This window comes from Stylophora pistillata, chromosome 1 (genome assembly GCF_964205215.1).
Source record: "Stylophora pistillata chromosome 1, jaStyPist1.2, whole genome shotgun sequence".
NCBI lineage: Eukaryota > Metazoa > Cnidaria > Anthozoa > Scleractinia > Pocilloporidae > Stylophora > Stylophora pistillata.
Window position 1 is genome coordinate 5,916,734 of NC_142519.1, and position 20,806 is coordinate 5,937,539.

The 20,806-nt window shown below is 40.0% G+C and overlaps 1 protein-coding gene and 1 pseudogene across 2 annotated transcripts; both read right to left on the reverse strand.

Annotated features, from left to right (window-relative positions):
* Positions 1–4,139: 4,139 nt before the first annotated feature.
* Positions 4,140–6,050, reverse strand: LOC148741002 (uncharacterized). Its single transcript, XM_088737623.1, has 2 exons — positions 5,860–6,050; positions 4,140–4,668 (listed from the first exon to the last, which is right to left on the reverse strand). Exons 1-2 carry the CDS (start codon positions 5,915–5,917, stop codon positions 4,355–4,357), a joined length of 372 nt encoding a protein of 123 aa, XP_088593749.1. The 5' UTR covers positions 5,918–6,050; the 3' UTR covers positions 4,140–4,354.
* A 3,323-nt stretch (positions 6,051–9,373) lies between these two features.
* LOC148741003 (uncharacterized) lies at positions 9,374–15,350 on the reverse strand (annotated as a pseudogene). Its single transcript, XR_016001700.1, has 8 exons — positions 15,156–15,350; positions 14,861–15,070; positions 13,574–14,268; positions 13,029–13,142; positions 12,548–12,812; positions 11,933–12,209; positions 11,006–11,513; positions 9,374–10,973 (listed from the first exon to the last, which is right to left on the reverse strand). The product of XR_016001700.1 is annotated as an uncharacterized LOC148741003 (transcript).
* Between the last annotated feature and the right edge of the window lie 5,456 nt (positions 15,351–20,806).

Sequence of the window (20,806 nt, forward strand, 5' to 3'; positions counted from 1 at the left end):
CTGCATTTCTGTGGGATCGATGGAAGATCGTTCGTATATATGCTAAATAGTAGTGGGTCTAAGATACTTCCTTGAGGGACGCCGTTGGTCACAGACAAAGGCTCAGATAGCGTTGAATGGATTCGCACTACTTGTGTCCTGTTGCTTAGGTAAATACGAAACCATTGGAGAGCGTCACTGGAAATTCCGACATCTTGCAATTTTAAAATTAACGTGTCGTGATTGACGCTATCGAAGGCTTTGCTCATATCTAATAGAACAACTGCCGTTAACTTCTTTTTGTTAATGGCGTTAAGAATTGTGTCAGTTGTTTCAATCACAGACGTTTCGCACGAATGCCATCTCTTGTTACCGCTTTGGCTCTTTGATAGGGTGTCATTCGATTGCAGATACGAGGTGAGCTGATTATGTACTACCCTTTCGCAAACCTTTGATAAGACTGGTATAAGTGAGATGGGTCTATTATTGTTTGCCTGTTCCTGGTCGCCCTCTTTTGGGATTGGTTTAACCACGGCTGTTTTCCATTTTGATGGAAAAACACAGTTTTGAAAGGATGCATTAACAATAGACGTTATTGGGTGAACAATTAGATTAAGACAATCAGTGATGACACGAATCGGAATTTTGTCTATCCTTGGGGCCTTGTTTGAAGGCATCGCTGCTATTATACGTTCTATTTGTTTATAATCAATGGTACTCAGTGTAAACTGGTCAGAGAGAGCGTATTGTCTCGGTACAAAATAATTCTGATTAAGTGTTAGGTTGCATTCATTAGCCAGGGACGTAATTTTGTCAACAGTGCTCTGACCAACAGATACGAAAAACTGATTAAATTCGTCTGCAACAGCTTTGTCGCTATTACTGTATGTTCGCTGAGATGTAGATTTACTGGGGATGCACTGGCGAATTGCTTTTCAGATATTATTGGTGTTATTTGGATTCCTCTGGAATTGCTCGGCAACAAATATCTGTAGGCAGTCCAGGATAGCGGATAATTTTTTTTCTTTGCTTTCTTACGCCAATCATCCAGGGTCTTCATCAATCCACGGATGTTGTCTGTTACGCATGGATTTGGTTACAGCGTGCTTTAAAGGTTTTAACTGGAGCATGGCGGTCGAGTATCTCAGTAAATAGCGAATCAAGTGCATAAAGTTTGTCCTCGACATCGTCGAAAACATCAACTATGGACCATGGTGTCAGTGATACGTCGTTGCTAAAATCAACAGGACTGTAGTGTTTAAAACTTCTGGTTGTAATATAGACGGGTTTGGAGCGCGCCTTCTTCAATTTTAAGGTGACATAAACCAAGTCATGGTCGCTAATCGAGCTTTCCACAACCGTAGCCGTTTGAACTTGTCTCGTGTCCGATGCAAGGATAACATCTAGAATTGAATTCGAAGTCTCTGTAACTCGTGTTGGCGTGTTGATCAGTATTGACAATTCATAGGAACGGCAGAAATTAACAAGGGCATTAGCTCCGGGATCGTTGCTATCATCAAGTCTGCAGTTCAAATCTTCCAATAGATAAATTGGAACATTGAACAACGAGGCATAAATGAAGTTCTCTGTGAGATCTGAATCGAAACAAGATAACGATGTGTCCGGTGGTCTATAGGTTGTACAGGCAATGAAAGACTTCATGTTCCTGACGTGGATTTTTAGCCACAGTTGGTGAGAGCCAGAGGCCGTGATAAGAGATGTATCGTTCAAGTACTCCGTCCTGTAATTTCGTGAGACATAAGCACATACTCCACCGCCAATCTTCGCCTGTCGCTCGATACGATAGATAACATAGCCAGGAATTTCTATTTCCAAATCCGTAACTGAACTGTTGAGCCATGTTTGGGATACGGTAAATATGTCAAACTTATTTTCCAGTACCGCTTCCTTTACAAGAACGAAATCCTCACGGCATTTAAGCGAGCGAACGTTAAGATGTGCAATCTTCACATTGCCATTTGACTTTTCAGACTTGTTTCTAATAGAGCTGTTTGCTGGTCCAGGGTTAAGTTCAACATCATGTAACAGATGTATAACAGGTCTAAAAGTCGAGGTTGAATTGGCATAATAGGCTGTAGTAACGTTTGCTCGTTTCACTCTAATAGTGACATGCACGTGTGCCCGCCATTTTGTACAGGGTCTCGAATCCCAGTTTGCCACTTTAACCGACGTAGAGTGCGGGAAACGTAGACCAAAGCACTCATTGGTAAAAGAGTAGTCTTGTTCATCTTTCCTCGAGGTATGAACAAGACACAAGAGGAGTACAAGTCCAATAACTGGGTAGCACAGAATCACACATCCGCCCTCCATCATGATATGCATATTAATTTCGGTTGACTTGAAAGGGGATGTGGTGACGATGATGAAGAAGGGGTTTCTGCTGATAGCTCAAATGGAAATGAAACAGTCCGTGTGATCGCAAAACAATAAACAATTTTCCTTCAACTATCAAACTGAAAAGGCAAATCGACAAACTACAAAGTCTGTCTTAGATGATAGGTTTACCAAGCCAAGCTAATTTATTGATAGACAGCATTGGTAGGTTTGGGTGAACATCTGTTTCAAAACACTCGTTCACTGACCAAGCCCAATACTGATTCCTTCCCAAGCGTTACCCGCTGCAGGCAACGGGCGCGAGCGATTGGTGATGAGTATAAAGCTCGAAGGGCAATGGGGAGAAGGGTAGGTGCTTACTAAATGTTTATTCTCTATAATCCATTTAATATTTTTTCTCGCGAGCGATTGGTCTAAACGCATCACATGATCAAATATGTCCAGCTAAATCTGGGGTTTCCAAGGATATACCCATAGTGATATTCCGCAGTTTTTAAACCCTAAGTCTACTACCGTGACTATAGAAGTATTTTATTCATTTAAAATTTAGTTCAAGATGAGAGAACGTTTAGCTATTCTTACAGAAGAAGAGACGTTTGTGTTTTTTTATATAATCGTACCAGAAAACACTGAAAAATAAGCATCCTTAGCAGCAGTCAGTAAATTGTCGCGGTAAACATTTCGCCCGCGCGAAATTGAAGGATTATAAACTGATACTGATAAATATCCGTGCATATTTTCGCGCCAGATGGAGGCTATTGTTCATAAATATGCCTCTGTTATACTTAGCTCGCAATTTGAGCAGCTCAAAAGTAACAGTCAAGGTGAAATTTGTTACTTTAAAAAGCAATTTGACACCAAATTTATGGAAAGCAGCGCTAATTAAGTCTTCCTATATAAAATTGTCTTTAATCACGAGCGACTTAAGGCTGGGATCTGAAGCGCAAAAAATTTCTCAGTCAATGCTATATGCAAATGATGAAGGGAATAAACTAGAAAAATAGGCAATGAACGCTCTACAAAAATGTAATTTGCTATCCTTTTGCAACCCCGACGTTCGTGTACGTACGCGAAAAATCAGGAATGAAATCCGTTGTACTTACCAGATGCTTATTTTCATTTTATCTTTTTTATGGCTAGAACAGAGATGTCTCTACGGTTTACCTCGTCAAGGGCGTCAAAGATCATTGTCTTTAAGCGGTGAACTTTCAGTGATTTTACATTGATATTGTTCAAGCGTGTAAGTTATGCACAGAACTTGACGTGCTAAGGAGTTCATTTCTTAATTACCACAATCACTATTATATTTTTGATTTGTCAATCTGTAGTCTATATTGACCTGGGACACTTAATGGCATGGTTTCCCTTAAACCAGTTTTAGTCATTTTCCATCAATTCGCACTGAAGACCTTTTTTTAAGCTCCAAAAACTATCCAATTTTTTTTTTTTTTTTTTGTAATTCTAATCAAAACACTCTCTAAAAATAAAGCACATGATGGCGAAAATCTAGGTCTTCGCTAAAATGTTGTGTGGAATAAAATTCTCAGTATCTGTTTAGAGCGGGGGCAACGATGACAGATAGATTTAAAGTGGGATCGACAAATAATATTTTTTTCTTCAAAATATGAAGACTGGGAACCGATTTTTGGTATCCGTTGCTGAGTCAGTAGACGCTGAGTTTTTTCAGCGCATTTTTTTTTCATCTTCTTTCTTTTTCTATTCATTTAGTAGCAATAAATAGTTGCAGTTAAAGTATTGGTTCATCTGACTGGTAAATATTGATGTATACTGATGTACGTAGTATGTCACAAAGAAATAAAATGTTTATTGACCTTGCGTCCTGACATGGAATAACTATCATTAACTAAGATGACAAAATTTATGAAAAATTAATATTAAAAACTACTTCGAAAATTGCACTGACATCTGGAACTTGCTTATAACGAATTTATGTCGATCATTAAAATTCCAAACCCTACAACACCATTTGAATGCTACTGTAATTGTGTTCAAAAGAGATTTAATAGCCAAACAAGAAAAAAATTACAGCGGAGGCCATCATGACGAGGGTGCTGGCCATACGACTGTTAACGCCATTGCAGTAGTCCCTGGAGCAGCAGTCCACGTTACAAGTGACACCAGGCTCCCGGCAGACGGAAACACTTGAGGCATAGCACGTGCGCGCGCAGCCTCGAAGATATACGTCTTCCTTGGAGCTGTGAGCGTTGGCTTTGAGGCACTGCGTCGAAGTTAAGCATGTGACTCGGCGTCGATTGGCATCACAGTCCTTCCAGGAGGTTGTACTGAGACACTCAAAACATTCACGGGAAATCACTGGATTTGGGAGAAAAGTTTCAGAAAATGTCAGATGATTATATCTTCCTCAGATATTTTCCGTATAAGTTAACGTCTTGTGATAAAGCTGTTCTTTGTATTCCAAAAGGTCGAGACAGCAGAAAGCAAATCGTTATCTTCAAGAAGAGTACGACATTTTTTAATTTCGAAGACATGTTTTGATGTTACGAACATCATCGTCAGTTACAGAATATTTGAAAAACCGTTAACACTACATAACAACTAGGCGAAACATGCATATTTAGTTACGATTAAGTGCTTTGTATTCCCTTATGCTATGGACATTTGGGGCGAAGGAGCAAGGGTCGGTAGATAAATATCCGCTCCTGAGCCTAACCCAGCCAAAAAAGGGGTTAATTTTAGCGTGAAAAGAGCGGAAAATAATCATTTAACGTAGGCTACGGCATATGTAGTTTTAAAAACCATCACTCCCAAAGAAAATGCAGTTTTCAAATTAAAGACAACTTTTCAATAAAACTTCTAAACTCACTAGAACTACCTGAATGTGCATCCGCACATGAAAATAACTCGAAAACCGGAAAATTAAGACCTCGTGGTATAGTATCGAATAGCAACTGGAATTATCTGTTTAGCCTTTCGGTTTAAATTACGTGCGTGTCAGCAAACTACTGAGACTCTATGAGCTAAAACCTCGCTAAACATTGACGATATTCACATGCACATACTTATCCCATTTTCTATAATACGTTATCAACGCGAAAAGTTTCGTTTCTGTATAAACCTCTCTAGATCCTCGGTCTTCGAAAACTAAGGCTAGCGAGGTTCTGTTTATCTTTCGGATCAGGCTGCACAAAGTGCGGAACTCAATAATCAAATGTTTTGTAAGTGTATTTGAGCATTACTCATGACAAATCAAAATTAGTCTAACAACTTGACACGCGGGAGAACTGCCTTTTGAATCGCGACTCAACATTTTAAGACACTTTAATGGCTATATAACACAGCTAGCGAAAGAAGCTAAAACTTCACTCGATAAAGCTCCAAGTATGTAAATATTGTATTTCTCCCGCAAAGGAGAAGCTTTAAAATGAATGAGCCCTTAACGAACATCATACTGGTACAACAGCATGGCAGCGTCGCAGAACTCGAGACAGGAAGTAACTAGTGATGAAAATCTTTATCATTGATTAATATGAAGTATCTACGTACCCATTGGCAAGAAAATGAGGAACATCACAAGTGCCAAGTTCATTACTTTCGGCGACATGTTTCGTTTTTACCTTCGCGTCGTTGGAGTCTTCCTTGTCAGCACTGTAATAGCTTGTAAACTGTGATAACTACGAGTCTTCGGAACAAAGTGAACAACGCGCCCGAATATGACGCGCCCGAAACGAGTTTAACTTGATCTGAAACAATATTAATGCTTGTCAAAAAACCGTAGTTTGATTGGTCGATGTGCGCTACACACTACCAATCATTCGCCCTCTGATATTCTTCAGCGTCACTCTTAACAATCATGACAGCGCCCTTTTTTGTGAGTGATTCATTTCGTAGCAGCTGTGTAACTTCTCATGAAATAACGACCGATTCAACGCATGCTGTCACTAACCCATTTCTGCCAGCTAGGATTTCCTTAAAAGTATGATTCAAGCAGAAGTTTACGCGATGTCAAAGTTTCTTAATCAGTCTCACCGTAGTAAAGGTGTTCTTTCGGAAAGTTTCACCCGACCATGTTAATTGATAATGACTAAATGCAAACAATGTCTTACGTCAATGGCGTAAGAAGGAAGTACAAGGTGAGGGCAATCAAACAATGCAGGCTTTACGAGAGGACCAGGCAGGCGTGACACACGCCATCTCACCAATTTCTCTCAAACTTTCACAGATGATTAAGATCATAAAGTACCCTGGTCCCAGAGGTTCTCTTCTCTCTACCGGAGTACGAGAATTCGGCGCGAGGCGCCGACCAACGAGCTGCAAAGCAGCGAGCGGAGAGAACCTCTGGTCAGGACCGTTGAGAATCTCACTTTCATGCCACCAAGCTTCGGGTGACAGCCATCAATCACGCCCCTTTCCGACAACCAATCAGAGTAAAGTGCTAAAATACCTCGGGGGGGGGGGGGTAAAATACCTCTGCTTAGTTGTCGGAAAGGGGCGTGATTGATGGCTGTCACCCGAAGCTTGGTGGCATGAAAGTGAGATTCTCGACGGTCCTGACCAGAGGTTCTCTCCGCTCGCTGCTTTGCAGCTCGTTGGTCGGCGCTTCGCGCCGAATTCTCCTACTCCGGTAGAGAGAAGAGAACCTCTGGGACCAGGGTAATCATAAAGTTATTCAAGAGTCCAAAGTAGTTTGGGCTCCCGGTTAATCCCCGGGGTACAAGGGCTTTCACCTCAAATCCCAGGGATAAAACCCCGAAATTAGCCCTAAAATTGCACTTCCAAAAAAGATCTCGCACACTGATAGAATGCGGTGGATTTTAATCTCATTTCATCCAACAATTTTTTGAACCTAAAGCAATCAAAGGTTCAAAGTTGGATTGATTTCAAATCATCCTCGCCAATCGAGAGCATTTCATAATCAACCATGTCACGCGACAACTTTAAGAGACCGAAAATTAGGCTTTTTTAATTGCATATATCTCCAATGGGCAACGTTACATGTCGATCAAAATGTAATCACAGTAAAACCCAATCATAGTGCTATGTTTCTGACGAAAAACATTTTTGGCCTCTGTGAAATATTTGTTATCAGATTCCTCCGAAGTGCGTGGAGGCAAAGTTGATTTACCGTATTTATTCGCCTATAAGCCGAGCGATTTTTCCAACAAATCAAACTGAGAACAGGTAAATTCTCGCCAAGGAAGGGGGTTCGGCTTATAGCCGTGTATTTTCGCCAAAAAATATTTAAGGGTGCTTAACAAGATTCGAAATTCAATGTTTATTCGACTGTAAGCCGAGCGATTATCAACAAACACAAATTTCCGAGATCACGAAGGGTAGGTACATGTAAATCATTGTTGGTTCTGCTCGACGGAAGCTCGAATCGCATAGGAGTTTCATCCATATTGAACAGCCTGGAGAGCGAATGGCCATACCGCTGCCGAAGTGCGATCACGAACCGATGGAACAGGATGATCTTTTCTTCCAGATCTTGTGGGAGTCGCTGGGCCAGGGTTGTCCTAGTGCGAAGGCTGATGGAATGGCGCTTTTTCCATCTCTGGTAGCAACCCAGTGAGGCTTTGAAGTCTGGATCACTGCTCAACTCCTTCGCCTTTAGCCGTAGAATTAATCCACTTACAGCAATTCCTGTAAAAGATAACAGAGATCAATTGTTTGACTTGTTTTGACGACATGAAAAACTGGCCAATCAGAAGCGGTCATTCCCACGGTTTGTGTAAACATTGCAACACGATCTGACAGATATCAGTTGATCGAAGCTTTTCATTGTTTTAAAGAAGCGAAAGACTTACCTTGACTCCCCTGCTCTGAAAACCAGTCCAGTAGTGTTTGATCCAATTCAGGATACTTTGGCGAAAAGCAGCCCATCGTCTTTCGCCTTGCTGACATTTTAAGCTCACCATAAAACAGGTTCGCTTAATCTTTTCGCCAGCGACGCACCATCGATTCACTGATTCCGTAATCTCTAGCGATGTCGGAGTTGTTCTCGACGGCCTTTGCTTCAGCAACGACTTTTAGTTTGAACGCTAAGTTGTATGAAGAACGACGAACTTTCGGCATGATGATCGATTACGATAACTTTGAAAGAGAGCGATTGCTTGAGACAGGATTCTGAACTTAGGTGAATGTTTTGTTATGTCACGCATGGTTCTATTTATTTACACACTAAATTCAACTTATCTGTGATTTGTTGTTACTTTCAATTAAACGACCAATAACAACTGAGTAAAATAACCTACTTTTTCTTTGCATGTTTCTCCAGAGGGAAGCTCCTTTTGTTTTCGGTTTATGTTAATTCATCTCAGTTAACGACACGCGTGGAGTACTTTGCAATTATTAGGTCTCGGCTTATAGCCGAATGTTTTGTGTTTATTTTTTATTTCAATGCAACAGCTGCTGACATGAAGAAGTTTAGGGTCTCGGCTTATAGCCGAGATCGGCTTGTAGGCGAATAAATACGGTAACCACTTTTTGACCACAAGCTGCTGGTTAACGAGGCGAATCAAATCGTTTAATGGTATATGTGACGCCAAATGTTTTGTTTTTCGGCTCTAAAGATATTAAAAGATGTTTGGTTGCATAGCTAAGGCGTTGAATTAATTGTACATTTCGTAGATATTGACCCAATTCACTGATAGTTACCTAAGAAGATCTCCTAGCAAATCTAATGACACCGATTCGTGTTTATATACTGAAAGTCGACAGCTGAAAGCAAAGTATGCCAACTATTTTTTGTAATTTTTTTCTTTTCATACTTCTTAAATTTATCTTGAAACATGGAGCGTGCTTAAAGTAATTTCCTTACCGAAGAAAAAACAGCCGTCATGTAAATTTAGGTGTGCGCGTGACACATGTTTCTGTTACATGTACTTCAATGCATGAATTCAGAAATAAAATTCACTGTGCTCGAAAAAAAAAAAGTCTCTCTTTGACAGGCAATCCATATTCGACTTAAGTTCAAGTTATTTTTGTTTACTGTACTAAAATCTAATGGCATGAGTATTTTTCTGAAATCAGGTGAATCTAAGAACTATCGTCATGAAAAGTAAACAAAGATAAAAGAAAAGGACGTAAGCGATCAGTTTCCTTGCCACTTTGTGCTTGTATTCATCAAAATTTTCTCTATTTCTATTCAACTATGATGTGGGAACTAGGGTAATTTAACTAGACCCATGAAATTGTACTTATTGCACTATTAGTTAGTATTACGCACTTTTTCCATTGTTTTCTTTTAGTTTCATTTAATTACATTTAATTTAATTCCATTCTTTTTCTTTTAGGTTTGACTACCACGCACTTACTGTTAGATACTATTTCATGGTAAATTATTATCTTCGCGCCTCAATAAATCCTTTAAATTATGTTTTGTGGTATTATTAACCAATCCGAGAATAATAAAAAACGGCATTCGAAGATTCATGTTTCGTATGCAATATTATCAATTTTGAAAGAACAGAAGTGCGAAGTAACTGAGAACTTACTACAAAATACTTTAGTTGCTACAAAATTTTAATAAGTAGGGAAAGAGCTGCTCAAGTCTATATGCTAGATTGAAAGATACCCCTGTTATTTTGATTGTTGCAGTTTATTTTGTTTTGGTAAGCGTTTGTGGAGTATCCCATAGCAGTAGTCTTGCTCACAATTATTCACGTTAGGACTGGAGCCAGCCTCTTATATGTATTTAGTGGACATAAGTGCTAAGCTTATTTCCACGTTTCATTGCAGTTACAATTGAATTCGCATTGCTATATATGTTATGTGGCAAGGAGTTGCTAGTAGCGTTGTGGTACTCAAATGCAGAGGGTTTTGCTTTCCTCTGTTTTGCCAGGCTCCTTGCCAGATATTATAGACAGTACTTTTTACCTCACGGTATCCATGAGAGCCTTTTGCAGGTTATTTATAATTAAATAGAGATTACTTCGATTAAAATACACGTTTTGAATTAAATTTCTAGTTCCCTTCCTATTTGGAATCTTGTCTCCATTGCTTCTACTTCGCTGATATAATCATCAAGGTCCTCTTTCTCCTCTTGGGAAGCAGTTACATTTCGCTTCAAGACACCACCCTTGTTAAGGGCTGACAGCCTGCTGAAATATCTTGCAACTTGATGTGTTGAAAGCCATTCTTCCTTTGAAAACAATTTATCTCCATTTGACGATCTTTGACTCCTCATTTTACATGCAATATCAGCGGGATTTGCTTTAACACCGGTTTCCTCTCCTTGGAAGAATGTTTCCTGCAAATAAGAGCGAACGCGTTCCGAAAATCGGATTGACTTCTTTGATTTCTTCATTGCCCAACCCACCTCCAGTGATGGACTGTCAGCTTATACTGATGAGGATTCTGTTACTGACGGTACACCACCAACCTCACCTTCCACATGGTCTCTTGTAACAGTTTTACAGGTCTCTGCCCACTTTGTTATAATGCTGTCATAGTCCGATTCTCTTTCTAACTCGATTAGGTGGCGTCCAACATCGAGATGTTTCTCTAGACCTTTAAATTCCTTGTAGACTTTGACACATCCTTGTTCAGGGCAGGATCGGAATAGGAGGCAATCGATCGCGTTGCTGACTCTGCTTCGTCTGATTGCATTATTTGCACCTCCGTTGGCGCTAATGGTCCGACATCTTGGGCCTGCGTTGCTCCTGCACGAAACGTGCCGACATCTTGTAACGGTTGGCTAAATGGCTGAAGTTCTTTGATACCTGTGGGACCTTGTAGAATACCATACTTTTGAAGCTGTGCCAGCGAAAAAAACCTGCCGGTGCCCACGTTGTATGCCTTCCAAGCTCTCAGTCCTGCTGACTCGAACAAGAAATTGTTCAGTGCTTGAATTCCAGTCATGCTATGTTTCGTCATATTTTGAAAAGAATCTTGGATTTCTGCTACAGTGGCATAGCAGCCCTTTACTCCACCATACGATTCAATTGCAACCTTCATGTCATTGGCGTTGTTAATGTCATTTCCCTCGTTTGTAAATCGCCGCATGTGACTTTTAAGAGTGGCTATACGGCGGTCACAAACATCTTTGCCGGCTTGGGGATCGCTGAAGTTATCGGATCGCAAGCTTCACTGAGGTTAGAATAACTAGCCTTTAAGGCCACAAGCGTACTTTCCAGGATTGATGCCACTCCAAACCAGTTTTGGGTGCATTTGTCGAAAAGGTGGATAAAGCTTCTTGTCTAGAGAAAAAACGGGATTGTATTACCTAATTAGTATGGTCACCATTAGGCTTGCAGCTAATGTTGAGATAAAGCTCTATATTATGAAAGAACCTACGCAATAGGGAATTTTTTGAAAGCATGTACTTGCATTTTCGGTTTACCCAACATTTTTACCTCCAGAAATTGCGTACAATGTGTAAATCAACTTTTTCTGGCCAATGTCTTCTTCAAAGATATAAAGTTTGCAAAAATCTTGGTTGCGGCAACGCTTTCACGTTAATGCGTTGATCTAAGTTAGTATGATGATCACTAGATTAGTTTATCACTCCTTACGTTGCGCTGGCGTGATGAACACTAATCATAAATCAGTTGTAAGTTTTCTTTTTACTAGACGTCGATCTTAGTTAAATTACGGCCAGACGCAACTGAAACTCTACCTTAATTTCTCCGTCATCCCCCTTTTTGACAGCAACAGAAACATGCCATGACTTTCCTTTCTTCCCAAACCAATCTCGTTGTGTTTCCCGGTAACCGATTGGGAGAAATTTCATAGCCCAATCCATAATGATAAGTACTTGGTTATTGGCCAGGTTCTCGATAACCGCACTTTTTGCAGTGTTCTGGTGAGCCGCCCTGAGGATATGCGCTTTCCTTCTATCAATATCAGGAATTGCGTTATCCACATCGTACTGTAACTCTTTCAGCTGGTCTTTAGTGCTAAAAGACGTATAACAATATAACTTAAATAATATGCTTTCTTTTGAGATTTGAAAACTTGCTTATTATTTGGTAAATTCTTCTCAAGGTTCCACTTGAAAACAAGTTGGTAAATACAACATTAAATACGGTTCAGTTCTCAAGCATTTCATAAAAGTTTAAGAAGATTAAAAAACCGTTCCAGCCTTTGTGATATGACACTGAGATTGATAGTTATTTGTCACGTCATCTTTGACTGCTAGTTACATATCGTGGACTTCAGTTGCATACTGCATTCGAGAACAATACGAAGGTTGTGAGGAAACCAGATGGTATCAACTGTAAACACATATAATCCCCTGAATTTGACTTCTTGTGAGTCAAATGCCAACTGAAGGTCTGCTTTTACATTCTTAAGATCCTCGCATCGATCACAGTTGACCGTGTGCTGATGCGCACAGCTTCCGTGGAATTCTGGATCGGAACTACTCAAGGCAAATTGTCGGCAGTGGTCAGGACAAGGACTCTCCCTTGCTAGGTGGATTTTGTAATCGGTCTTTAAATACTGCCTCCCACTCTTCAAGCGGCGTTTCATATCCTTCGTTCCTTCTTCTTGTAGACCTAAAAAGGTATATATTTAGAAATATATATAAAACCCTGACAGTTGATGCATGTAGTTCCAGATGCTATAAAACTGATATGAAAACATTCATTTACGCATAACAAGGGAATAAAGTATATTTCAAACCTTTTATTACCAGGAAATTCCCTAACAGTTTTACGGTCTAATAAGTTGCTCTTTCTTTAGCATTTGCTAACTTTAACGATTTTACTTACCGAGTGAGCATAACCTTTCTGCTCTTTCTACTAATCAGTGGCAAAGGCACACACACCATCTGTTTGAATGCTATCCAGCCCTGTGAGCGATTTCTATTTAGAAGCCGCGCATACCTTTTGAAAAAAAGAATTCAACTGCAACGTTTGACGCATGTCATGCCTGTTAGTCTATCTATCTTATTTTTGAAGGTGCATCACGCAAATAGGATGATGAACTTTACTTGTGTCTAAAACTATCTCGCACCAGGTGCCCTTGGTAGGGAACACCTACCTAGTGACATAAGTGTGAAAGTAATAACATTATTGATGCAATATCTGTTTTCTTTAGATCTTAATATCGATCATAGGCAGCGATCTGTACATCGATCTCCTTACTAGTAGCGATGCTACTCCGGAGTTTAGGACTAAGGTACCTTCACGGAGTAGAGAAAATGTTGAAATGTAGGCAGAGCAAAGTCGGTTTGTTTACAAATTGATAAGGATCAACGATGCAATTGCCTTAATTACGTATCGAGAGACTTTCTTCTATTTTCGAAACTGCTTACCTTCAGTATGTTAAACAGCGTCGATGATCGACCTAAAGGTTGAAATCCAGTCGCGGAACAGTACGAAGTATACAGTTGGACAAGTCTCGATGCTATCACAGTTCTCACCACATTAGGAATTTCCAGTGTGTTGCCATCGGAAAGTTTAAACTTTTTTGTTCCGTACGCGACATCTTGCAAAAAAGACGGACTAGAAACAAAATCAAGAAAGTGGTGAACCTTTGCTGGGTGCATTCTACTTCGCTTGATCTGTGGTAGTTCTATTTGTTGACCAGGCTCGTTAAGAAAAGCGTGTTTTCTTGCTTTGTCGATTCTCCATTTTGTAAGACCCGGAATTAAGGTCAATAATTCAGACCTCGAGTGGTCACAAAAAAAAATAGAGAGTATCTGCTGTCTGGTATACCATGAATTTGCTTCTTCATTGAGCTTTACGAGTCTTCCAAGAAGTTGATTATCTGGCCTGTTTCCATCCCCTCCACTGCTGTACCTCTCAACAACCCGATTGAAAAGCCTAGTGGACCGCTGTGGCGCAATTGCCTCCAGTACTGCTCTACAGCTTGCACTGCTTTACGTTTGTAGTAGCGACTTGAGGAAGGGGACAAATTCAAAACATCTGTACAGAGCTGAGATCGAATGGGACTTACTCTTCCTTCCGCAGAGTTCCGGAGAAAGTTATTCAGAAAGTGAAGCCTATGCTGATGATGATGATGATAGAAGGTTTATTAAAAGTATTCAAAAATGGCACCCAAGTGGTGAAATACATGTGAATTTACAAATATGCTTTAAATATTTAAAAAGTACGAAAATCTTACATTTGACTTTAAAATTAAAAATCTAAAGGGACTGGGAATTACAAGAATCGGCAGTTACATACCAATGAAAAACGCTTAGGTTTGCTTGATTACAAGAACTGGGCGTTAGACGCCATTGTTGGAAAGAAAGATTTTTTAAATCTTTCGGTCCGGCATTTAAAGAGTGATACATGGTTTTTGTTGCGCAACTCATAAACGTGGCAATCGGCGCGCTTTGGTGGAATAAGGTGGTACAGCCGTGACCCAGGCACACAGATACCGCCCCAAACTTTTTTGCAGAGTTCGTCTCTTCTCACATTTAGGCGAGTGGAGTTTGCAGCCACAATGGCGTCTTTGTAGCTCAGCGCCGGAAATAATATACGCAGAGCTCTTTTCTGAACTCTTTCGATCATATCCTTGAGGTAAATTGGTAGGCTAGTAGACCAAGTACTTCAACTCTTCAAGTAACTCGCCAACTCTTCAAGTACTGCTGTACTTGAAGAGTTGGCTGCCATTCTAGCGACGTTTCGATCTCAGGTACTGATTCTTGTAAAGAGGACGAAAGAGCCTCTGAACTTGCATAATCTGACCCCACTGGGAGTTGCAGAGTTGATATTATCCCGGGACCGACCTCTTGTGCGGCGTATGAAGGTGCCTCAGAATTTACATCATCTGCCCCCGCTGGGAGTTGTGGGTTTGGTATTGCCTATAGAATTAAAAAAAAATACATTACCGCAAAAATATAATATACTGCAGGTGCGTTCGTTTTCCCTTTCTTCAAGAAAATTTACCTCACTAGGCTGTTCTCGGAGTGATGACAGAGTAAATCCGGGCTCGCTGACTGCAGTAGGATCAAGAGAGGACTGAGGCTCTGGTGATGCGGGTTCAACGACGAGAGCAGCACCGTGTTCGCTGCGGCATAATTTGCAAATACCTGTAATAGTTCGTAGCAGAAACATTAAAATATATTTTAAAAGGGAAAAGGAGAAGGGGTCCAACTACATTAATTAGTTGGCATTATATGTCTTTTTACATCGATTGCAAAGAGTAGATTTGCAACAAAAAGAAACCCCTCTTACAGAATCATTGTCGTTGGCTGCGATCTTTTTACCCATCTAATTATCGATTGCTTGTCAAACACTGGATGAGACACTTGCCTAGTTTTTTTTTTCAAGTTCGTCATTTGCAATCCTTGTTATTAAGTTCACCATTCTTAACGAATAGCGATCCTTGTTCCGTTCTTGCATCTTTAGTGTTTTTCTGCCCTATAAAACGATCATTTCAAGGTTTCATTCTATATAAAGGCAACTCTTTACGACTGTAAAAATGACTCAAAATATTGTGACGTAGCTCCCTTAAGACCAAAAAAGCAAGATCGTCTAGCCAATACAGAACTTGAATCTGTTCTAAAGTCGAAAGTTATCGACTACCTTTTACCTTGTGTGCAAAGTAAATGGTCAAAAAATTATTTTTCAGCTTCCTGTTGAAACTTTTCTGTCACAAGAAGTGAGCAGTTATCGTCATATTGACCTGCGAAATGAACTATTTACAAATTCTGTTAATTCCCTATCCAGTTTAAGTAATTTCAGTTAGTAAGTACAAGGAATACCACTGGTGTCTATCTGGTTCTACAAGAGACATGATTCCAAACAGAAAAAAATGAAAACAAAACCATACCTGCACCGACGGGAACAAGAACTCTCCATTTCTCTATAATCTCTTTTCACATCTGTAGGCTTGCTCCTCTTTCTGGTTTTCGTCGCTTAATGCCATGCAGAGGATGGTAACATTTGAGACTTGGTCTCCACCAGGTGCCTAACGCAGCGCGATGCTTCGGACACACTTTCATATCGTCCCCCATCACATCAAAGAATCCCACTCTAGCTAAAATGAGGTCTTTTTCCGACCTAACAGATGTTTGGGCAACCTTCAGCTGTCGCAAATGAGATTTGACATCCTCGTACAGTATGACAAAGGGAATAATTCATTCTTCTCTGGAAATCTCGCTGAAAAATCACAAGTGCTCTTGGAATGCGAAGAGAACGAATAAGACAATTGGGCAGCCATAGCTTTAAGTTGCAGCTCCAAAAAAACGACAAAGTAACTAGAAAAACCTACGGCAAGACTTCTCTGGGAAGAAAAGACTACGTGCTTTTTTGTTATCTTTGTCTATTTTTCATGGCGACGGTGTTTACATTAGCCTGATTGAAGGATCTCTACCTCGAAAACAATCCTGCAATCAGACTTTACAAAGGTGAAATAAAATAAGTTTATTTAAAATAGAATATGGATTGACTTTCAAGATAGACGTTTATCTTTTTCGAGCTCTGGGAATATCATTTCTGAATTCATGCAAGTACATGTGACCGGAGCACGTGTCACGCCACACACCTAAATTTGCATGACAGCTGTTTTTTCTCCAGAAGGAAATTAGTTCAAGTGCATCCTAAGTTTGATAATAAATTTAACAAGTATGGAAAGTAACAAAATGTGCAAAATATACCTCGCATACTCTGTTTTTAGCTGTTGACTTCCAGCATAAAAACACGAATCGGTGTAATTAGATTTACTACTAACTGTCAGTGAATTGTGCCAATATCTACGAATTAGTACAATTAATTCAGCGCCTTAACTATGCAGTTAAACACCTGTTGATACTTTTAGAGCCAAAAAACAAAACAATTGGAGTCGCATATACCATAACACGATTTGATTCGGCTCATTAACTAGCAGCTTGTGATCACAAAGTGCTTAAATAAACATTGCCTGTCACGCACTTCGGAGGAATCAACATTGCCTGTCACGCACTTAGGAGGAATCAACATTGCCTGTCACAGACTTCGGAGGAATGTAATCACGAATGTTTCACAGAGGCCAAAAATTTTTTTTGTCAGAAACATAGCACTATGATTGGGTTTTACTCTGATTACATGTTGATCGACATGTAACGTTGCCCATTGGAGATATATGCAATTAAAAAAGCCTAATTTTCGGTCTCTTAAAATTGTCGCGTGACATGGTTGATTATGAACTGCTCTCGATTGGCGAGAATGATTTCAAATCAATCCAACTTTGAACCTTCGATTGCTTAAGGTTTAAAAAATTGTTGGATGAAAATAGATTAAAATCCACCGCATTCTATCAGTGTGGGAGATCTTTTTTGGAAGTGCAATTTTAGGGCTAATTTCGGGGTTTTATCCCTGGGATTTGATGTGAAAGCCCTTGTACCGCAGGGATTAACCGAGAGCCCAAACTACTTTGGACTCTTGAATAACTTTATGATCTTAATCATCTGTGAAAGTTTGAGGGAAATCGGTGAGATGGCGTGTGTCACGCCTGCCTGGTCCTCTCGTGGACAGACTCTTAAGCCTTTCGCGGGAAAATTAAGTCATTCTTGGTCGGTCAGTCTCATGTGTGAGCAATTTCTATTTTTGTCTTCCAACTTCCTGTAAAGTATCATTGCATTCATTGATTTTCTGTGCCATTAGTAGTGGAACCAGGTTAGTTCACCCTTTCCTCGGGGTGTCGTGCTGCTGCATTGGATGAGGAATACGTACCTTGTTACCCCCACCGACGCAGCACCACAGTTTCTTTAGAAACTTTCAGCCTTTTTTTTTTTGTAGAACCCTTCAGTTTCAGTGTAGACATGTTAAGGTTGTATCAGTATGCGCATACTTCAAGACTGGCTGACTCGTCCTAAATAAACTTTTCACACTGAATGTCTCGTCTGAGTGAGTGTGGTCAGAATCATTGATACCTACAAACCCTTAGAAATGCATATCAGCGATGAGACCCAACGGTTTTACGGGTACAGTGTATGTACATATATATATAATAACTACTATTTTTTGCACGAGGTAAATGATAGAAGTCATCCTCAATTTCCGGAAATAAAGCAAATATCAAAGACAAAGATTTCCTCATTTACATAATGGAAAAAGTAAAGCGCTGACTATGTAACCATGTAACATTTCTCATAAACCGCTGGGTCTCAACGACTGACCGCTAAAAATTAAAGCGGTCGGTTGTTGCCGTCATGATTTTTTTTCCCCATTAGTTGCTCTAATTGCGTCGTTGAATAGTTGTTCCTGTTCAGTTTTACACATTTATTGACATTTGATTAAACATAGGCATGCTACGCATGCAAGAGTTATTTATGTTTTATGGCTGGCTGATGTTTTCGTCAACAAAAACAGAAAAAGAGGCTCAGCATAGCTTTCAAAAGAACGAAAACAAGGCATTATTACTTTACCTAACTTATGGGAGAAAAATACAACCTGACAATTCATCTGAAATAAACTCAAACAGGTATTTTGTGGTCTATTGTTTCTGTTGTCTAAATACTTGTAAGAAAAAAAATAAACTGCATATGTAGTCTTCTTGTCTTTCTCCCCCTTCCCCCCCCTCCCCCCCTCCGTTGGAGCCAGCCTCGTTCCCAAGGCCTTTTCCCTTATTTGGGGGTGGGGAGGTTTTTGGAATTTTTCATTTGTCTCCCTTTCTTTGGCTGAAACCTACACTTTAAAGGTGTTTCTACGCTCTGTTTCTTAAGCTTTTGGTTCTGCTCGCGCTATTGTCACTGAAAGCCAACTTTTTTAGAGTCAGAGAACACACTTTGATATTTTCCACCTCTTTTGTTTGCGAGTGTATAAGTAAGCTCTTCAAGATCAGAAATCTCGTTCCTTAATTTTTTTTCATAGTTATTTACAATGTCTGCCGAGTAGTATCCTTTGTTTAAGGTATTCCGCTGCTGAGTTGTCAAAGGCAGACATTGATGCAACTACAGTGGAACCCCTCTAAACCGGACCCTCATTAAACCGGAATCCTCTCTTTACCGGACCATTTTTTCGGCCCCAAAATCTCTGTCATACATTTTCTCTATTTTTAACCTTAGTAAACGGGAACCCCTCACTTTCGGAAACCGGACGCTTTTTTCAGTCCGTTATCACATACTGACAAAGAAATTGACCTCGTTAAACCGGACGTGAAAGTTTTAGGCCTGCCGCCAAAATCAAATCACACGTTTTTAAACGTGATTAAAATTAAAACTGTAATCATGCAGCTGTGAAATCCCAATCAGAAGTGAGAAATGTGTATCGGCTAATTACTCATTGTTCAATCGATACTGAAGCAAAAAATCCAAAGTCCACGATCGTGCAGCTGTTGCAGGGTTGAATGAATGAAAACAATAGGGGTCCGGTTAATTGTTTGTTCCTTTACTAGTGTGCTTTATTACTACTCGTGTATCATGAAATCGCCTTATGGGTAAAACCTCAGTATACCGGACACCCCTCTATACCGGACATTTGCTCCGGTCCTAAGAGTGTCCGGTTTAGAGGGGTTCCACTGTCTTAAAAAGAGAATAAAGGTAAAGACAGACCACCACGGACTCCTCATGTGGCTTTTGCAGTTGCGTCGCATTATCGCCTTCATATTTTTTCTCTCACAAGCATGTCGTAAGGGATTCGGTAGGACTCCAATAACATCCTGGCCTTTTAGCATATATCCTAAACACTTCATTTGAAGAGGTTTTAAAGTTAAAGATAGAAAATTACCGTTATTCAAAGGAAATCCGACTCGGCGAAATATTGACAAAAGCTCTGGTTCTCCCGAAGGGCCCGTCGTCTTAAATGTTTCGTTTAACATATGATAACTTAGTTCACCTAAGATAATAATAATTTGTAGACTTACATTGCGCAATTATCGATATAAGAATTTTCAATTGCTCATTACAATTAAATGTTAAAAAATTCAACTCTGCATAGATACTAAAAACTAAAAAATAAAAATGTTCACTAAGAAGATGTAAAATATAAAATGACATTTATTACCAAAGAGAATAAACTAATTTACGCAGTCTGCGCCGCGTTTAACATTATCCCGGAGGGGTTACATCCGGGACTTACAATGGTAGATACTTAAACATCCGAACATGTGATTTCGGGCCTCTTTTAGTTAAGCTTCGGTGCAGGGCAAACATTTTTATGAAGGCTGAAGGGCTTTCGACGGAATCCTTCTTATCTTCCTTCAGAAGGACTTCAAGAGAGGTGTCCATTTCATCGTTCAGTTAAGTAGGCTGTGTTTACTTGAATTAAGCGCAGTTAATCGCTATAACAAGTCATACAGACTAATCACATGGCGGCGGGCGAACACCACGTGTGCGCGTCTAAGATTAGTCGGTCGTTAGAATTTAGATTGCAGGAATAGCGATCCAGACATCACTTGGAAGGCTTCACTTAGACTTCTGTGATCTTGAAAACATTCACAGCACAACCTCCATTTCAATCACTTTAGCTGAGACCGGGCGACTTGATTCAGGATGTGCGGCTCTAGGCAAATTACAGTTGGTGCCAACGACTAGCCCTAAACGCGCTTGTTGTAATACTTTCAATCGGCATTTCATACTATCAGTCAGCTCGTTGTGTTGCTCACCGAGACAGCCACA